At 47.8% G+C, this 16,004-nt stretch overlaps 1 protein-coding gene across 1 annotated transcript in view; it reads left to right on the top strand.

Annotated features, from left to right (window-relative positions):
• Positions 1-16,004, top strand: part of Tep1 (telomerase associated protein 1) — a 47,545-nt gene that overhangs the window by 26,608 nt on the left and 4,933 nt on the right. The window contains exons 26-48 of the mRNA XM_029541734.1: positions 84-263; positions 697-789; positions 2,181-2,313; positions 2,469-2,619; positions 2,833-2,966; positions 3,119-3,207; positions 3,467-3,581; positions 4,750-4,990; positions 5,178-5,295; positions 6,121-6,245; positions 6,350-6,449; positions 6,631-6,786; positions 6,926-7,138; positions 7,327-7,480; positions 7,582-7,794; positions 9,478-9,638; positions 9,966-10,079; positions 11,738-11,845; positions 13,697-13,829; positions 13,999-14,075; positions 14,157-14,286; positions 14,613-14,749; positions 14,888-15,012. Of these exons, the coding sequence (XP_029397594.1) occupies positions 84-263; positions 697-789; positions 2,181-2,313; positions 2,469-2,619; positions 2,833-2,966; positions 3,119-3,207; positions 3,467-3,581; positions 4,750-4,990; positions 5,178-5,295; positions 6,121-6,245; positions 6,350-6,449; positions 6,631-6,786; positions 6,926-7,138; positions 7,327-7,480; positions 7,582-7,794; positions 9,478-9,638; positions 9,966-10,079; positions 11,738-11,845; positions 13,697-13,829; positions 13,999-14,075; positions 14,157-14,286; positions 14,613-14,749; positions 14,888-15,012 (3,200 nt within the window). The remainder of the gene's footprint in view (positions 1-83; positions 264-696; positions 790-2,180; positions 2,314-2,468; positions 2,620-2,832; positions 2,967-3,118; positions 3,208-3,466; positions 3,582-4,749; positions 4,991-5,177; positions 5,296-6,120; positions 6,246-6,349; positions 6,450-6,630; positions 6,787-6,925; positions 7,139-7,326; positions 7,481-7,581; positions 7,795-9,477; positions 9,639-9,965; positions 10,080-11,737; positions 11,846-13,696; positions 13,830-13,998; positions 14,076-14,156; positions 14,287-14,612; positions 14,750-14,887; positions 15,013-16,004) is intronic.

The following is a 16,004-nucleotide window of genomic DNA, read 5'->3' as shown; positions in this document are numbered from 1 at the left end:
CCGCGGGTGATCAGAACAGGGACCTCTCTAATGCTGTTCTTTTCCCCTCTCTACCTTTCTGTTCCTTCATGCAAATGTCACAGCGAGTACACCTGGTGCTGAGTGTGTCCAGTGACTCAGGCCTGGGCGAGACCCTTCAGCAAAGTCAGGGTGCTTATGTGGTGGCCTTGGGCTCTTTGGTCCCATCTTCAAGGGCTCAGCTTGTGAGAGAAGAGCTAGCACTGTATGGGAAACGACTGGAGGAGTCACCTTTTAACAACCAGGTTGGACCCAGCCCAGGGCTTGTGGGGATGTGGGGTGCGTCAGGGAGTGATGAGGGTGCAGCTGCAGAGGCCACTAGCCGTCATCCTAGCACTGCCTTTTGGAGTTCTCCAGACCTTTCTACCAGGGGAAGTTGTTCATTAGATAGCTCTGATGTTTCATAAGACCATCCAGACTTTTCCATGGTGATCCTTCTCCCTAGGGAGGATGAGTAGAATTGTGGCTAAGGGGTGCTAGGCTGAGGTGTGGAAGCTTTCCTGACAGGATCTAGCTGGGATGTAGGAGCGGGTATGTATTTTGAGGTGATGTTACATGCCCACCCTTTAATTAGACTCTCAGAGGAGTAGACTCTTGGCAGTTGGTGCTGTAGCAGAGGCAGCTGTGGTAGGCTTCCCTAATCTCCAGAATAATGCTGAATCCTCCACATCTGACCAGATGCGGCTGCTGCTGGCAAAGCAGGGTTCAAGCCTGCCATTGTACCTGCACCTCGTCACTGACTACCTGAGGCTCTTCACACTGTATGAACAGGTTAGCTGTATTTCCCATTGCTGGTGGCCTTTTTGGGCTCCATCCCTCATCCCAGCCTGTCTTAGTTGCCTTTCTGTTGTTAAGATAAAATACCCTGACACAAGCAGCCTCCCTCAGGAAGGAAGGCTTTATTTGGCTTTGGCTCACAGTTGGAGTTTACAGTCTGTTGTTGTAGGGTTGTTAAAGTGGCAGGAGCTTGGAGCAACTGGTCACATTGCACCTGCAAGAAAGAAAGAGCTATAGATGCTGTGCTCAACACTTTTTTTTTTTTTTTTTTTTTGAGACAGGGTTTTTCTGTATAGCCCTGGCGGTCCTGGAACTCACTTTGTAGACCAGGCTGGCCTCGAACTCAGAAATCCACCTGTCTCTGCCTCCCGAGTGCTGGGATTAAAGGCGTGCGCCACCACGCCCGGCTTCAACACGTTTTTAATGTACAGGATATCAGCCAAGGGAATGATGCCACCCATAGTGAATAGGTCTTTCAACCCCAAGTTCCCAGGACACGAGCAGATTGAAACCCGATTCTTGACTAAAATATTATACAAATATTCCCTATCCAAGTTTCTGATAAAGTGCCGTTGCTCTCTGAAACTTCTGGTATAATTTTTTTTTAGGTTTTTTTTTTTTTTTTAATTAATTAATTTTTTTTTAAATTTTTTTTCTTAGTTTTATTTTCTATTGTGATGGAAACACTGACAAAGCCTACTTAAGGGTGTAAGCATTTCTTGCTCACAGTTCACAGATAAGTTCATCGTGGTGAGGAAGCCAAGAGGAGTTTGCATCAGGAAGCAGGGGATGAATGCATGTTGCTGCTCAGCTTCTTTACTTTAAAAATATCATTAAACCTATTCATTTTACTTTATGTGTGAGTGTTCAATATAAATACACACACACACTTACACACACACACACACACACACACACACACATATACTTTGTATATACTTGGTGCTCAGGGATGTCAGAAGAGGGCATTAGATCTTCAGAAACTTGAGTTACAGATGTTTGTGAACTATCACGTGGGTCTGGGAGCTAAACCCGAATCCTCTGCAAGATCAACAAGTGCTCTTCACTGCTGAGTCATCTCTCCAGTCCCTCAGCTTTCCTTGTAGTCCAAGATTCATCCAGGGAGTGAAGGTTTTCCTCAAGATAATTCCCCACAGGCATGGCCAGCAGCCTATCTTTAAGGTGGTTGGAAATTAACACTCCCCATCACGGCATCTTTCATCTTTTGCTGTCTTTGGTCACCCATTCCCTATCTTTCCTGGTTTTCTTTACCTTTTCATTCCTTCCTACGGAAGTTCTTGCTACTCCATCCTTGCTTGTACTGCCAGAGTCACCTGTCTGCCTCCTCCCGCCCCAGACAAAGTATTCTCTTCTTTCACTGCCAGGTGTCTGAGAGACTTCGAACCCTGCCCGCCACTCTCCCACTGCTGCTGCAGCACATCCTGAGCACCTTGGAGCAAGAGCATGGCCATGATGTCCTTCCTCGGGCTTTGACTGCCCTTGAGGTCACACGCAGTGGTCAGTGATTGGGGAAGGATGGGAGGCCGAGGGCTCAGCTATTGGCTAACCTTAGTTCAGCTGGGATATTAGCCAGAGATGCCAGGAGGGGTCATGTATAATGGAGATGGGCTGGCTCCCTGTGTGGTTTGGGCTGTCAGAGTTTGCATTTTCAGGTCTGACTGTGGCCCAGCTACATGCAGTCCTGAGCACATGGCTGATTTTGCCCAAGGAGACTAAGAGCTGGGAAGAAGCGGTGGCTGCCAGTCACAGTGGAAACCCTTACCCCTTGGGTCCGTTTGCCTACCTTGTCCAGAGCCTACGCAGGTAATGCTGCCCCAGCTGAGCTCTCTCCCGTTAGGACATCCTAAGATTCTTTCTTCATCCCACCCCTCCTTTGGTAAAGCCTCACACTTGTCCTGAATGCTACTCTTCCAGTTTCCATTCTGCAGTGGGAATGCTGGCACATTGCTGTGCCAGCATGTTCACTGATTGACTGTTTCTCCTCCCTTACCCTTCTCCCCCTTCTCTTGAGGACAGTTTACTAGGGGAGGGCCCGGTGGAGCGCCCTGGTGCCCGTCTCTGCCTCTCTGATGGGCCCCTGAGGACAACAGTTAAACGTCGCTATGGGAAAAGACTGGGACTAGAGAAGACAGCACATGTCCTCATTGCAGGTGATTCCAGCCTGAGTCAGCCTGGGCAGGAGTATGGGGCATGGATCTGGATGTCAAGACCATACACTGACCACTGGGTAGATAACTCTGCTGCAGCCTAAGAGCTTGGATATGCTACAGTGGGAAGCACTTCTCAATGTCTGTTCTTGCAGCTCACCTCTGGAAGATGTGTGATCCTGATGCCTCGGGCACCTTCCGAAGTTGCCCTCCTGAGGCTCTGAAAGATTTACCTTACCACTTGGTGAGTCCCAGCACCTCTTAGTTTCCTTAGTCCACGCATCTGCTTGGACCATTCTTAGATGGCTCTCCCCTTTCCTACCCACCCCACCCATGTCATTTAGTCCCTTACAAACTCCTTTGCGTTTTCCTGCTGTCCTCCTTCTGGTTCTTTTCCCAGGTCCTGGGTATAAGTCCTAGGTGCACAGGCATGGTTGAACTCTAGCCTATTTCTCTTCACCAGCCCCTTTGCATTCCTAATGAATCCAGTCTGCTCTCCCCAGCTCCAGAGCGGGAACCGTGGTCTCCTTGCCGAGTTTCTTACCAATCTCCATGTGGTTGCTGCATATCTGGAAGTGGGTCTAGTCCCCGACCTCTTGGAGGCTCATGTGCTCTATGGTGAGATAAGTCATTCGAGTCTTTCTTTTGAGATGTGGGATACCCTGCCCAAGAGGAGGTGTAAACAACAGCCACAGTTTCATTCCAACCTCAAAATGCCCCATACGTAAGCAAATGATTCTTAGGAAAACCTTCTGCTTAGACCTCTTCAGTAGACTTTCTCAGTTTATACTGTACAGTAAATTATCTAGGAAGTTTGTTAACATTTCAGATTCTAAGGTTACAAGATTTCACTTCCCTAGGTCTTCAGTGGAACACAAAGCTTTGTGTTTTGAATAGGTGTGTTCCTGATGTGAAGTTTAGAGGGTGATACTCTTAGAGCTTAAAAATTTAAATACACTTGGTGCTGAGGTTGATGGAGTCTAGGCGGGTTTCCTAGTGATACTATGTTTTCTGGCCCCCACTCCCTTGGTATATGTGTGTGTTTGTGTGTATGTGTGAGTGTGTGTATGTGGATATTTGTGTGGTTTTGTATGAGTGTGTATATATTTGTGTGAGGGTGAGTGTGTCTGTGAGGGTGTATATGTGTGTATGCGTGTTTTTGTATGAGTGTGTATACATTTGTGTATGTGTATATGTGTGAGGGTATGTATGTATGTTTTTGTATGTGAATGTATGTGTATGTGGTGTGTGTGTGTTTGTGTGTCTCTTCGTGTGACTACGATACACAGTCGCCTACAGAGGCCAGAGGAGCTGTTAATTGTGTGTTGCTCTCCACCTTCCTCCATTGAGAAAGGGTCTCTTACTGAATCTGGAGCTCACTGGGTTTTGGTTAAGCTGATGGCCAGCAAGCTCCAGTGCTTCTCCTGTCTGCCCCGCCCCACCCCGGCACCAGCACTGGGGTTACAGGTGCATGTGGCCACACCTGGCTTTTTTGTTTGTTTGTTTGTTTTTTGAGACGGGGTTTCTCTGTGTAGCCCCGGCTGTCCTGGAACTTAACTCTGTAGACCAGGCTGGCCTCAAACTCAGAAATCTGCCTGCCTCTGCCTCCCAAGTGCTGGGATTAAAGGTGTGCGCCACCACTGCCTGGCTCACCCCTGGCTTTTTATGTAGCTGCTGGGGATCCTAACTTAGGTCCCCCTGCTTGCGCAGCAAGCTCTCCAACCCAGTGAGTCGTCTCCTCAGCCAGCTACACTCAGTCTCTCTCTCTCTCTCTCTTCGAAACTAGCTTCTTCAAAGCCTGAAGCCAACCAGAAGCTCCCGGAGGCAGATGTTGCTGTTTTCCATACCTTCCTGAGACAACAGGCTTCACTCCTTACCCAGTATCCTTTGCTCCTGCTCCAGCAGGCAGCTAGCCAGCCTGAAGAGTCACCTGTTTGCTGCCAGGCCCCCCTGCTCGCCCAGCGATGGCATGGCCAGTTCACACTGAAATGGATTAATAAACCCCAGACCTTGAAGGGTCAGCAAAGGTAAGACCCTTGAGCCTAGCTGTGGTAAGCCTTTCAGAGCAGCGGCCCTTTCAGAGAAAAAGGCAGAACAGACTAGAACTACTGTGGAGAGAGAGAGGGTGCAGGCAGAGATGTAGAACTTGGTTCCCATTGGCATTCTTGCCCTCATTTCCTCTTTCTCCCTAATTTTTTTTTTCTCCCTCTGTAGCTTGTCTTTGACAATCTCCTCATCCCCAACTGCTGTGGCCTTCTCCCCTAATGGGCAAAGAGCAGCTGTGGGGACCGCCAGTGGGACAATTTACCTGCTGAACTTGAGAACCTGGCAGGTATGACGATGAAGGCAAGACAGAGTGACTGTCAGAAAACCCTCACGTACTACCCTGAAGGTCTAGGCAAGCCAAGCCCATCCTTAGTACCCTGGTTGATTCAGCAACTTCCTTCAACTCATATCAAATTAGACATCTTAGTCAAAGGCTCATTCAGCAGCTGGGTACGATAGTTCACACTTGTAATCCCAGTGTCAGGGAGACAGTATTGGGAGGACTGTGAGCTCAAAGCCAGCCCGGACTCTATTAAGTATAAGGTCAACTGGGACTGCATAGAGCAAAATGAAACCCAAGCAGCAGATGTGACCGTGCAGCATTACTGTGCGGCTTCCATTTAAGTCATGTGACTTAGTATTTTGAGGAACAGGGCTCAGAACCAGGACCCAGTTGTTCACATCATAAAATCTATGAGAGTTGTATAGATAGAAGAGAACTTTGGCTGGAGAAAGGCCTTACACAGGGAGCCTTAGCAAAGACACAGGAGAGAGTGGTTCTGTAAGAGACTGTGCGTGATTGCAGCAGTTGGTACTACCAGACTGGAGAAAGCCACAGCTTTCTCTTCTTACTCAAACCACCCCATCACCCCTGTGTGCATGCACGTATGTAACACCCTCTCCCTGGAGCCCCGAAAATCTGTGGTATGGAGTCTTAGAGTAAGAAAAGGTCACCCTGCCTTGATTATGAGGTGCACTTGAGCCTGTATTTGGGCTGGGAATGTAGACAGCCAAGGACTTGGCCTCCTTTTTATGGCTGCGGCCTGCAATGGGTTGGATTTGGAGGATTAAGGGAGTCACCTGAGCCACACTTCCCAACTGGCCGTTTCAGGAGGAGAAAGCTCTGGTGAGTGGCTGTGACGGGATTTCCTCTTTTGCATTTCTCTCGGACACTGCCCTTTTCCTTACTACCTTCGACGGGCTCCTGGAGCTTTGGGACCTGCAACATGGTTGTTGGTAAGACCTCCCATGACTGAAGGAGAAGCCCTGAGAGAAATGAGTGAGGAGGGAGCCTACTTGCCAGATGACCCCAAGACCCTGACTTTGTCTTCCTGGGGCAGGGTGTTTCAGACCAAGGCCCACCAGTACCAAATCACTGGCTGCTGCCTGAGCCCAGACCGCCGCCTGTTGGCCACTGTGTGTTTGGGAGGATACCTAAAGGTAACAAAAAGTGACCTTCAACCATGAGCCAAAACTGATTTTGTTGCTCCACTTGGCATGACTGCCTGTCCTGGGGAAGCCTTGCTGAGGCAGGGGACTAGATAAGATAACCCCCAGGAGCTCCAGGGCTGAGAGACCATTTGTGTCCAGCACCCTGATTTCTCCTCTCTTTCTTCTCCAGCTGTGGGACACAGTCCGGGGACAGCTGGCTTTCCAGTACACCCATCCCAAGTCTCTCAACTGCGTTGCCTTCCACCCAGAGGGGCAGGTGGTAGCCACAGGCAGCTGGGCTGGCAGCGTTACCTTCTTCCAGTCAGATGGACTCAAAGTCACCAAGGTAATAAGGTCCTGTGTCGGCTCTCCAGGAGAACATGCAGGACCACGGTGAAAGTGGAGAATGACAGCTACATTCCATGTCGTTTTGAGCCCATACTGAGAACAGGCGCTGTTGTTTTTATCTTTGTACCCATGTCTAGGAACTAGGGGCCCCAGGACCCTCTGTCTGTACTCTGGCATTCAACGCACCTGGGAAGGTTGTGGCTGTGGGCCGGATAGATGGGACAGTGGAGCTGTGGGCCTGGCAAGAGGGTGCCCGGCTGGCGGCCTTCCCTGCACAGTGTGGCTGTGTCTCTGCTGTTCTTTTCTTGCATGCTGGAGGCCAGTTCCTGACGGCTGGAGAAGATGGCAAGGTGAGTTTCCAGAGGGTCTGTGGGTTCAAGGACAGAGTAGTAAAAGCAGGGATGTGTTCAGGTTGTGCTGGGGCCTTTACTGGGGATCCTGGAGGAGTCCTGATGGTGAGGGTGAGAGATTTTGAAGGAAGATGTCATGGGGAGTGGGCGGGGGCGGCAAGTACCTTTAAACTTTTCTTGCATCCTAGGCTCAGTTATGGTCAGGATTTCTTGGCCGGCCTAGGGGTTGCCTGGGCTCTCTTCCTCTTTCTCCTGCACTCTCTGTGGCTCTCAACCCAGACGGTGACCTGGTGGCTGTTGGGTACCGAGAAGATGGCATTAAAATCTACAAGATTTCTTCAGGTAGCAGAAGGGGAGTAGATGGGTTTACACCCTTGGAAAGAAGGTTCCTGCGGCTTCATTTCTTTCCCCAGATGTCTTTCACGCACACTTGGATTTTCTAGGTTCCCAGGAGGCTCAGCGTCAAGAGCTAAATGTGGCGGTGTCTGCACTGGTGTGGCTGAGCCCTAGTGTTTTGGTGAGTGGTGCAGAAGATGGATCTCTGCATGGTTGGATGCTCAAGGGAAACTCCCTTCATTCCCTGTGGCTGTTGTCAAGATACCAGAAGCCTGTGCTGGGACTGGCCACCTCCCAGGGACTCTTAGCTGCTGCCTCAGGTAATACTGAGAAGGGTTATTGAATCATGTCTTTGAATATGCTTGTGTCACCCTTCAATTAATTTATAACTGTAATTGTGTGTGCCTATCAAAATCCATTCACATACCATGCTTACTTACAATCTTTAAAAATGCATTCAAATGTGTTCTGCTGGAGAGTCAGTTTTATACGAAGCTGGGCTTCTTAAAAGAATTGCCTGGGCTTTGTTCCTCCGGGGTTTTAATATACTGTAGGGGATCTAGGCAAGAAGCCTTGAGCATTTGGCTTCTTGCTGTCTTGCTCTTTTGCTAGGAAATTGCCTTTGTACTAGGGAGTGCTTGATCCCGCTTTCTCCAGGAAAATTTAAGGCTTTAAACTTGTTTATTATTAATTATTAATTATTATTATCATTAATTTAGATTTCTGTCCCACATAGAGAATTTATGCAAGTTCTTGCCCCATATTGGATGTCAATTATTAATGCAATTTTAAAAAGGTGACAGTTTTTTTTCTAACCCTGACTAACTCCCAAGTCATTGAGATAGAATGAATATATATATGTAATATATATGTAATGTATTTTGGTTTTTGTTGTTGTCGTTTTTGAGACAGGGTTTCTCTATGTGGCCCTGGCTGTCCTGGAACTCACTCTGTAGACCAGGCTGGCCTCGAACTCAGAAATCCACCTGCCTCTGCCTCCCAAGTGCTGGGATTAAAGGCGTGTGCCACCACTGCCCGACGAGACAGATACTTTTATATTATATGCTTACAACACATAGCTGAGTTATTAATATACTCTAAACCTCTAACCTCATCTGGCTGCCTCCCAGCCAAAGTGCCCGTGATACTTGCAGTTTAATATTGTTCTAGCTCTGTCTGCTTCAGATGGTTTTTTTCCATGCTGCTTCTCACACTCTCCTTATGGCTTGCTTCTCTTCTTCTTCTTCTTCTCCTCCTCCCCTCCTTCCTCACCTGCCTTCTCTCTTTGTGTCTCTGTCTATGTGTCTCGTGTGTGTGTGTGTGTGTGTGTGTGTGTGTGTGTGTGTCTCCCTCCTCCCCTGACTGGGAGAAGTCCGGCCCTATTCTCTCTTCTGCTCAGCTATTGGCTAACCAGCTTAATTGACAAGTCAGAGAATAAATGAGGAGCAATGTTTACACAAACTTGAAACAGGAGAGACTTGGAATAAACATTAAAATGCTATGTCTGGATTTCAACTGTATATGGGCAATCAGAGAAGTTAGCATTTGAATAACAAGGATAATCTTTACACCGTGCCCCAAAGCATATGGCTACAGTGTTCCTCTTACATAATTATTCTAGCCTGTTTCTAGGGGGGAGGAGGAAGAGCAGTACTGGTCCTCTGAAAGCAGAGGTTTGGTCCTCATTGATGGTGAGGTAAAAGTGATTGAGGCCTTGAGAAAACACCTCTGCCGCAGTGTGGTGGGCAGTTACACACACAGAGCCACACTTGACTGAGTTCTGCTGTGCAGAAGCTGGGTACAGGGCGCTCCCATGCTGTGTGCTTATGTAGTGACTGACCCTTGCCCAGGGCCTCTGCCCATTCTGGTGACTCACCGTCCCACTTCCCTGGAGCTGTACTCAGGCACTGGGCTCTGCTCCCACCCCATGGTTTCCTCTGGCTCCTAGGCTAATCTTGCGTCTGCTTTCAGAAGGCACTTCCCTTTCTGTTTCACCGATACAGAGGACTTCACTGTGCGACTGTGGCCCAGACAACTGCTGACACAGCCACATGCGGTAGAAGAGTTGCCCTGTGGTGCTGAACTCCGGGGACATGAGGGGCCAGTGTGCTTCTGTAGCTTCAGCCCTGATGGAGGCATCTTGGCCACGGCGGGCAGGGATCGGGTGAGAAGGATGCAAAAGGATGCAACCCCATGGCCCCACAGCCTCTCTGGACCTAGATTCCTGAATGGTCTGTTTCCCATTGCTTCCTTGAATTTTTTGATCCACCAGATCTGCAGGTGGTCTACCTGCATTCTTTACGTTTTTTCTCTCCTTTAAAACTTCCTGCTTGAAACCTGGTGTGGTGGCACTCAGGAGATCAGAGCGACCCTTCGTCCAGGGCTAGCTTAGGCCTCAGGAGACATCATCAGAGACAGACAGCCCCTGTCTGATATGGCTTTGGTATTCTTATGTCTGTGTCCTGAAGGAGTCCTGTCCTTACCTTCCCAGAATCTCCTCTGCTGGGATGTGAAGATAGCCCAAGCCCCTCTCCTGATTCACACTTTCTCGTCCTGTCATCGTGACTGGATCACTGGCTGTACATGGACCAAAGACAATATCCTGGTGAGTGAAGGGATGGGAAAGAGTAGGCAGGGCCCAGCAAGTATCCTGAGGGAAAACAATAATCACCGTCTTAAATGTCTTCTAGCATCTATTAATGATAGTCACGCTAACCTTTGCTGGGTATGGACATAGTCTACGTTAGGATTGGCAAAAGCTCGATTATATTATCGCCACAATTAATCTTTAAAGTAGATCCTACCTTTAGTTCTTCTTCCCAGAGAAGAAAATTGATCCCAGAAAAGCATTTTCAAGGTCATGCCAGGGATAAAGCTGAGCGAATCAGCGTTCTTTTTATTTAAATTCCTTACTCTTTTGTGTGTGCATCTGTGCACATGTGCAGATGGATGTCCCTTTGTGCCATGGTATGTGCATGGAGGTCAAAAGACAACTTGCAGTAAGTAGTCAGTGCTCCCTTTGTACCTATGGTTTCTAGGGAATGAACTCGGGTTGTCAGGCTTGGTGGCAAGCAGCTTTCCCCACCGAGCCATCCTACCATCCCGGAGCCAAGAAACGTTCTGATAACAAAGCCCCTCTGCCCTTTTGCTGGTGGATACTGAACCCAAGGCCTTGCACATACTAGGCAGGTGCTGTGCCTTCTAACCACCCCTATAGCCCAGTGCTTCTTAGACGTCCTAATGCTTTATTTAACCCTTTAATACAGTTCCTCATGTTGTAGTGACCCACAACCATAAAATTATTTTTGTTGCTACATCATAACTAAAATTTCGCTACTGTTATGAATCATAATGTAAATATCTGATATACAGGATATCTGATGTGTGACCTCTGTGAAAGGGTTGTTTGACCCCTCAAGGGGTCATGACCCACAGAGAACCACTGCTCTAGAGCATGCTGGGGGTTTTTTTTCGTTACTATTATTATTATTATTATTATTATTATTATTATTATTATTATTTTAAGACTTAGTTTTTTTAAAAAAAATTTATTTGTGCGCTGGAGAGATGGCTCAGTGGTTAAGAGTACTGGCTGCTTCTTTCTTCCTGAGTTCAATTCCCAGGCACCACATGGTGGCTCACAACCATCTGTGATGGGATATGATGCTCTCTTCTGGTGTGTCTGAAGAGAGTGATGGTGTAATCATATACATAAAATAAATACATCTTTAAAATTAATTCTTTAAAAAACTATTTATATGTCTTTCTGGGTTTGTGCATGTGAGTGCTATGTCTACAGAGCCCAGAAGAGAATGGTGAAACTGGAGTTACAGGCCATTGTGAGCTATCTGATCTGGGGGCTGAGGAGCAAATTCATGTCTGCTAGAACAGGGCAATTTTGCAATTGTAGCCATTTCTAGACCCAAAGCTCATGTTCCTAACACGATACAGTACTGTCTCTACAGCTTTGGAATGCCTGAGAGTGAAAGATGTTGCTGTGATTTATTTGCTCCTAAGACATAAAACTAATCTCAAATTATTTTCCCAGGGTTTGTGGTGTATATTTTCCTTATGCAGAGTTCTTAGGTTGTTTTTAAAAAGATATGAGAAAGGTCCCAAGCATGGTGCTGTACCCTTTTAATCCTAGCATAGTGAGTTCAGGCCAACCAGTGCCTCATAGTGAATGAGACCCTGTCTCAAAGCCACACAAACAAAATTCGAGAGGAATGTTGATGATCTTGCTCCTCTCCCTTGTGACTGCAGGTCTCCTGCTCGAGTGATGGTTCTGTGGGACTCTGGAACCCAGAGGCAGGGCAGCAACTTGGCCAGTTCTCGGGTCACCAGAATGCTGTGAGCTCCGTGGTTGCTGTGGTAAGGCGATGGACCTCACCAGTGTTCTCTGGGAGGGCCAGGAGGATCTGGGAGACTGGATGCATTAGGCGTCTAATCTCAGTGGCAAACAGTAAGATTGTGGTACTCGGGACTGGGTTCCAATGTTGGGCCTGATGGTCGGTGTGCTGGGTGGCACATAAAAGCACATCCTCTTGGTGTTATGAATTTCTGGCAAGATTTTTCCGAGCCACTCAACTCCACAGTTCTGCATCCCTCACCCTTTTACATCTTCCAAGTCTCCCATGTTTACCTTCCCCTCTCTGGAGGGAGCAGAGGTCTTAGCCAGGTATTTTCTAAGTTCTCGGTGTCTTAATCAGGAATTAAATCAAAGCACATACAGAATGGGCTGGCGAGATGACTCAGCATTAAGAACACTTTCAGAAGACCTGAGTTCAATTCCCAGCATCATGTGTGTCCAGGGAGACCTTGAAGACCTGAGTTCAATTCCCAACACCATGTTTGTCCAGGGAGACCTTGAAGCCTCTGCCCAGACCTGAGTTCAATTCCCAGCACCATGTGTGTCCAAGGAGACCTTGAAGCCTCTGCCCTTCTTGGGCACCTTCACTCATGTGCACATTCCCTTCCCCAATTAAAAATATTAAAAAGCAGCCGGGCAGTGGTGGCGCACACCTATAATCCCAGCACTTGGGAGGCAGAGGCAGGCAGATTTCTGAGTTCGAGACCAGCCTGGTCTACAGAGTGAGTTCCAGGACAGCCAGGACTGCACAGAGAAACCCTGTCTCGAAAAACCAAATTAAAAGAAAAATTAAAAAACACACACAGATTGTGAAAGCATAGAGGTAATTTTATTCAAAGCAAAATAATACATAGGTAAGGTATGCTGTCTCTGGGCAGTGATGGTCTATGCCTTTAATTCCAGCACTCTGGAGGGCAGAGGCAGGTAGATCTCTATGAATTTGAGGTCAGCATGGTCTATGGAATGAGTTCCAGGACAACCAGGGCTACACAGAGAAAACCTGTCTCAAAAAACCAGCAATCAAGCAAATGTGTTGTCCTGAGTGAAGGGCCCCAGATTATTGGTTAGGACTTCTTGTATAAGGTCTGATAGAGGGAGGAGCTTGATTACTAGTGTTATAGGGTCTGATTGGTTCTCTATTGCTATTCACAGACTTGGATTAAGTACACTTTTTCTTGCTGTGTAAGTCATTTACCACAATGTATCTGCTTTTAATTATGTGCACACCAAATAGTGATACAGATTGCTTTATAAAGCAATGCATCCAGGTGCTGGTGAGATGGCTCAGTGGGTAAGAGCACCCGACTGCTCTTCCGAAGGTCTGGAGTTCAAATCCCAGCAATCACATGGTGGCTCATAACCATCTGTAACAAGATCTGACTCCACTCTTCTGGAAGACAGCTACAGTCTTACATATAATAAATAAATCTTTATAAATAAATAAATCTTAAAAAAAAAAAAAAGCAATGCATCCAAAACCAGTTCAGGCCAGATCAATCCCACTACCCTCATACTCAGATAGAAGAGCGTATAACTGAATAGAACCTGTGTTTGATGGAGTATAGTGGGAAGAGAAATGTATTCCATTGTTCAAAGAGAGGAACATGTGCAGCTCTGTGCAGGTGGGGAACTTGGGCTACTGACAGGTTGTTTGGTGTGCTGTTTGGAGAGGGGAGTATGCTTAATACATACAGGTCAAGGTCTCAGGCTGCCAGGAGAATTATTACAAGACAACTGTATGCACACTTCAAACTATGCAGTCCCAGGCTGCTAAACTATGTCCTCTGCTGCCTGTTTCATTTCCCATGTCCTGACCACTATGACTGTCCTCTGACACTGTGATCTGGGGACAGGAGGAACACATTGTATCTGTGAGCCGAGATGGGACGTTGAAAGTGTGGGACCATCAGGGTGTAGAGCTGACCAGCATCCCTGCCCATTCTGGACCCATCAGCCAGTGTGCAGCTGCTCTGGAGCCCCGTCCAGGTATCAAACTGCCAGCCTTTCCCCTTCCTCCTTTTTTATTTCCTCCTCTTCTGTTTCCTGTTCCTCTTTGTCAGTACTAGAGATTAAACCTAGGACTGGTGCTTGCTTAGGCCAGCCCTTTGGCATTGGGCCTGGCCATCCCTTCTGAGTTGGTTTTCCTTCTTTTCAGGGGGACAGCCTGGATCAGAGCTTCTGGTGGTGACTGTTGGACTAGATGGGGCCACAAAGTTGTGGCATCCCCTGTTGGTGAGTTCTCTGCAAGGACTGGAGTGGGGGAAGCGATAGAGAAGGTGTACAGGGCAACCTCTGCAGCCCTCCTCTTCCTAGGTGTGCCAAATACGTACTCTCCAGGGACACAGTGGCCCAGTCACAGCAGCTGCTGCTTCAGAGGCCTCAGGCCTCCTGCTGACCTCAGATAATAGCTCTGTACAGCTCTGGCAGATACCGAAGGAGGCAGGTGAGTAAGGGGGAGGGGGAGGTAGCATAAAAGAAGGTGAGCGGAGCAAGGAATGCCAGGGGTAACCTTATAACTCTTTATCCCATCCACCCATCCAGAAGCCCAGATGCATGCATGCATGCTTGCTTGCACTTTCTCTCTCTCTTTTGAGACAGTGTCTCACTATGTAGTCTTAGCTGGCCTAGAACTTGCTATGTAGACCAGGCTGGCCTTAGACTCAGAGAGATGTGCCTTCCTCTGTGTCCCTAGTGCTAGGATTAAAGGAGGGCACCTCTATTAAGAGCTCAGTGCAGAGCTCTCAATGTATTCTTTCCTTTCTTCTCCAGATGATTCATACAAACCTAGGAGTTCTATGGCCATCACTGCTGTGGCATGGGCACCAGATGGTTCTATGGTGGTGTCCGGAAATGAAGCTGGGGAACTAACACTGTGGCAGCAAGCCAAGGCTGTGGCTACCGCACAGGTGTCTTGGTCTATATGAATTCTGTCCACCCATGTGCTTAATGGAACCTCCGTGGGTTGGAGTTTTGCCAGCATGTCGGAGGGGAAAGGTTTATGCTTGTCCCTCAAAAGTCCTGATCTGAACCTGCTTCATTCCCAGGCTCCAGGCCGCATCAGTCACCTGCTCTGGTACTCGGCAAATTCATTCTTTGTTCTCAGTGCTAATGAAAATGTCAGCGAGTGGCAAGTGGAACTGAGGAAAGGTTCGACATCCACCAATTCCAGGTGAAGCGAGGCAGCTGCTGCTGCTGGGCATGGCAAGCCACACACACCAGCATTCTGTTAGGATCTGTCTGTGTGTGCTTTTGGGGGAGGCTGTGAGAGGATGTCAGCTGCCCCTGATATATCGGTTGTTTTCAAATTGCATTTATTGATCTCCGTGTGTATATGTGACAAGGAATTGGGACAGCAAAGTCATTTTGCTTTGTGATAGCACCCGTGGAATTGAGTAGTCTGAGGGAGGTTAGCCAAACTAGTGCTTTAATCGTCATCACCTGTGTATTCAGAGGTCGGAGAACAATCCGAGGGAATCGGCTCACCTGCCAGCATGTGGGTGCTGGGGATCAAAGTCAGGTGGTCAGGCTTGTTGGCAAAGGGCCTTACCCACTAAGCCCTCTCACCTGCCTGGTCTTGTCAGTTTAAATGAATAATTGCTTAACATTTATTTATTTTATTTATGAGCACAAATGTAGGTATCTTCAGACACACCAGAAGAGGGCATCAGATCCCATGACATATGGTTGTGAGCTACCATGTGGTTGCTGGGAATTGAACTTAGGATCTCTGGAAGAGCAATCAGTATTCTTAACCTCTGAGTCATCTCTCCAGCCCCATGAATAATTCTTAAATGCCTATTGGTGACAAGTTCTGGGCCAGACGGTGTGGTATCAATGAATTGTTTTTATTTATTTGTTTTGTTTTTGTTTTTCAAGACAGAGTTTCTGTGTACTCCTAGATATCCTGGAAATTGCTCTGTAGATCAGGCTGGAATCAAACTCAGAGATCCACCTGCTTCTGCCTCGTGAATGCTGGGATGGAAAGCATGTGCCAGCCACCACCTGGCTTTATTGACCAAGCCAGCTAAGCCTGTCAGCCAGGTCTCTAGGGAGGGAGTGATGATAAAAAAAAAGACAATTAGCCGGGCGTGGTGGCGCACGCCTTTAATCCCAGCACTCGGGAGGCAGAGGCAGGCGAATTTCTGAGTTCGAGGCCAGCCT

The sequence above is a fragment of the Mus pahari genome, chromosome 8, assembly GCF_900095145.1.
Source record: "Mus pahari chromosome 8, PAHARI_EIJ_v1.1, whole genome shotgun sequence".
Taxonomy (NCBI): Eukaryota; Metazoa; Chordata; class Mammalia; order Rodentia; family Muridae; genus Mus; species Mus pahari.
The sequence above is the reverse complement of the archived record's forward strand: the minus strand, read 5'-3'. Positions and strand labels throughout refer to the sequence as shown.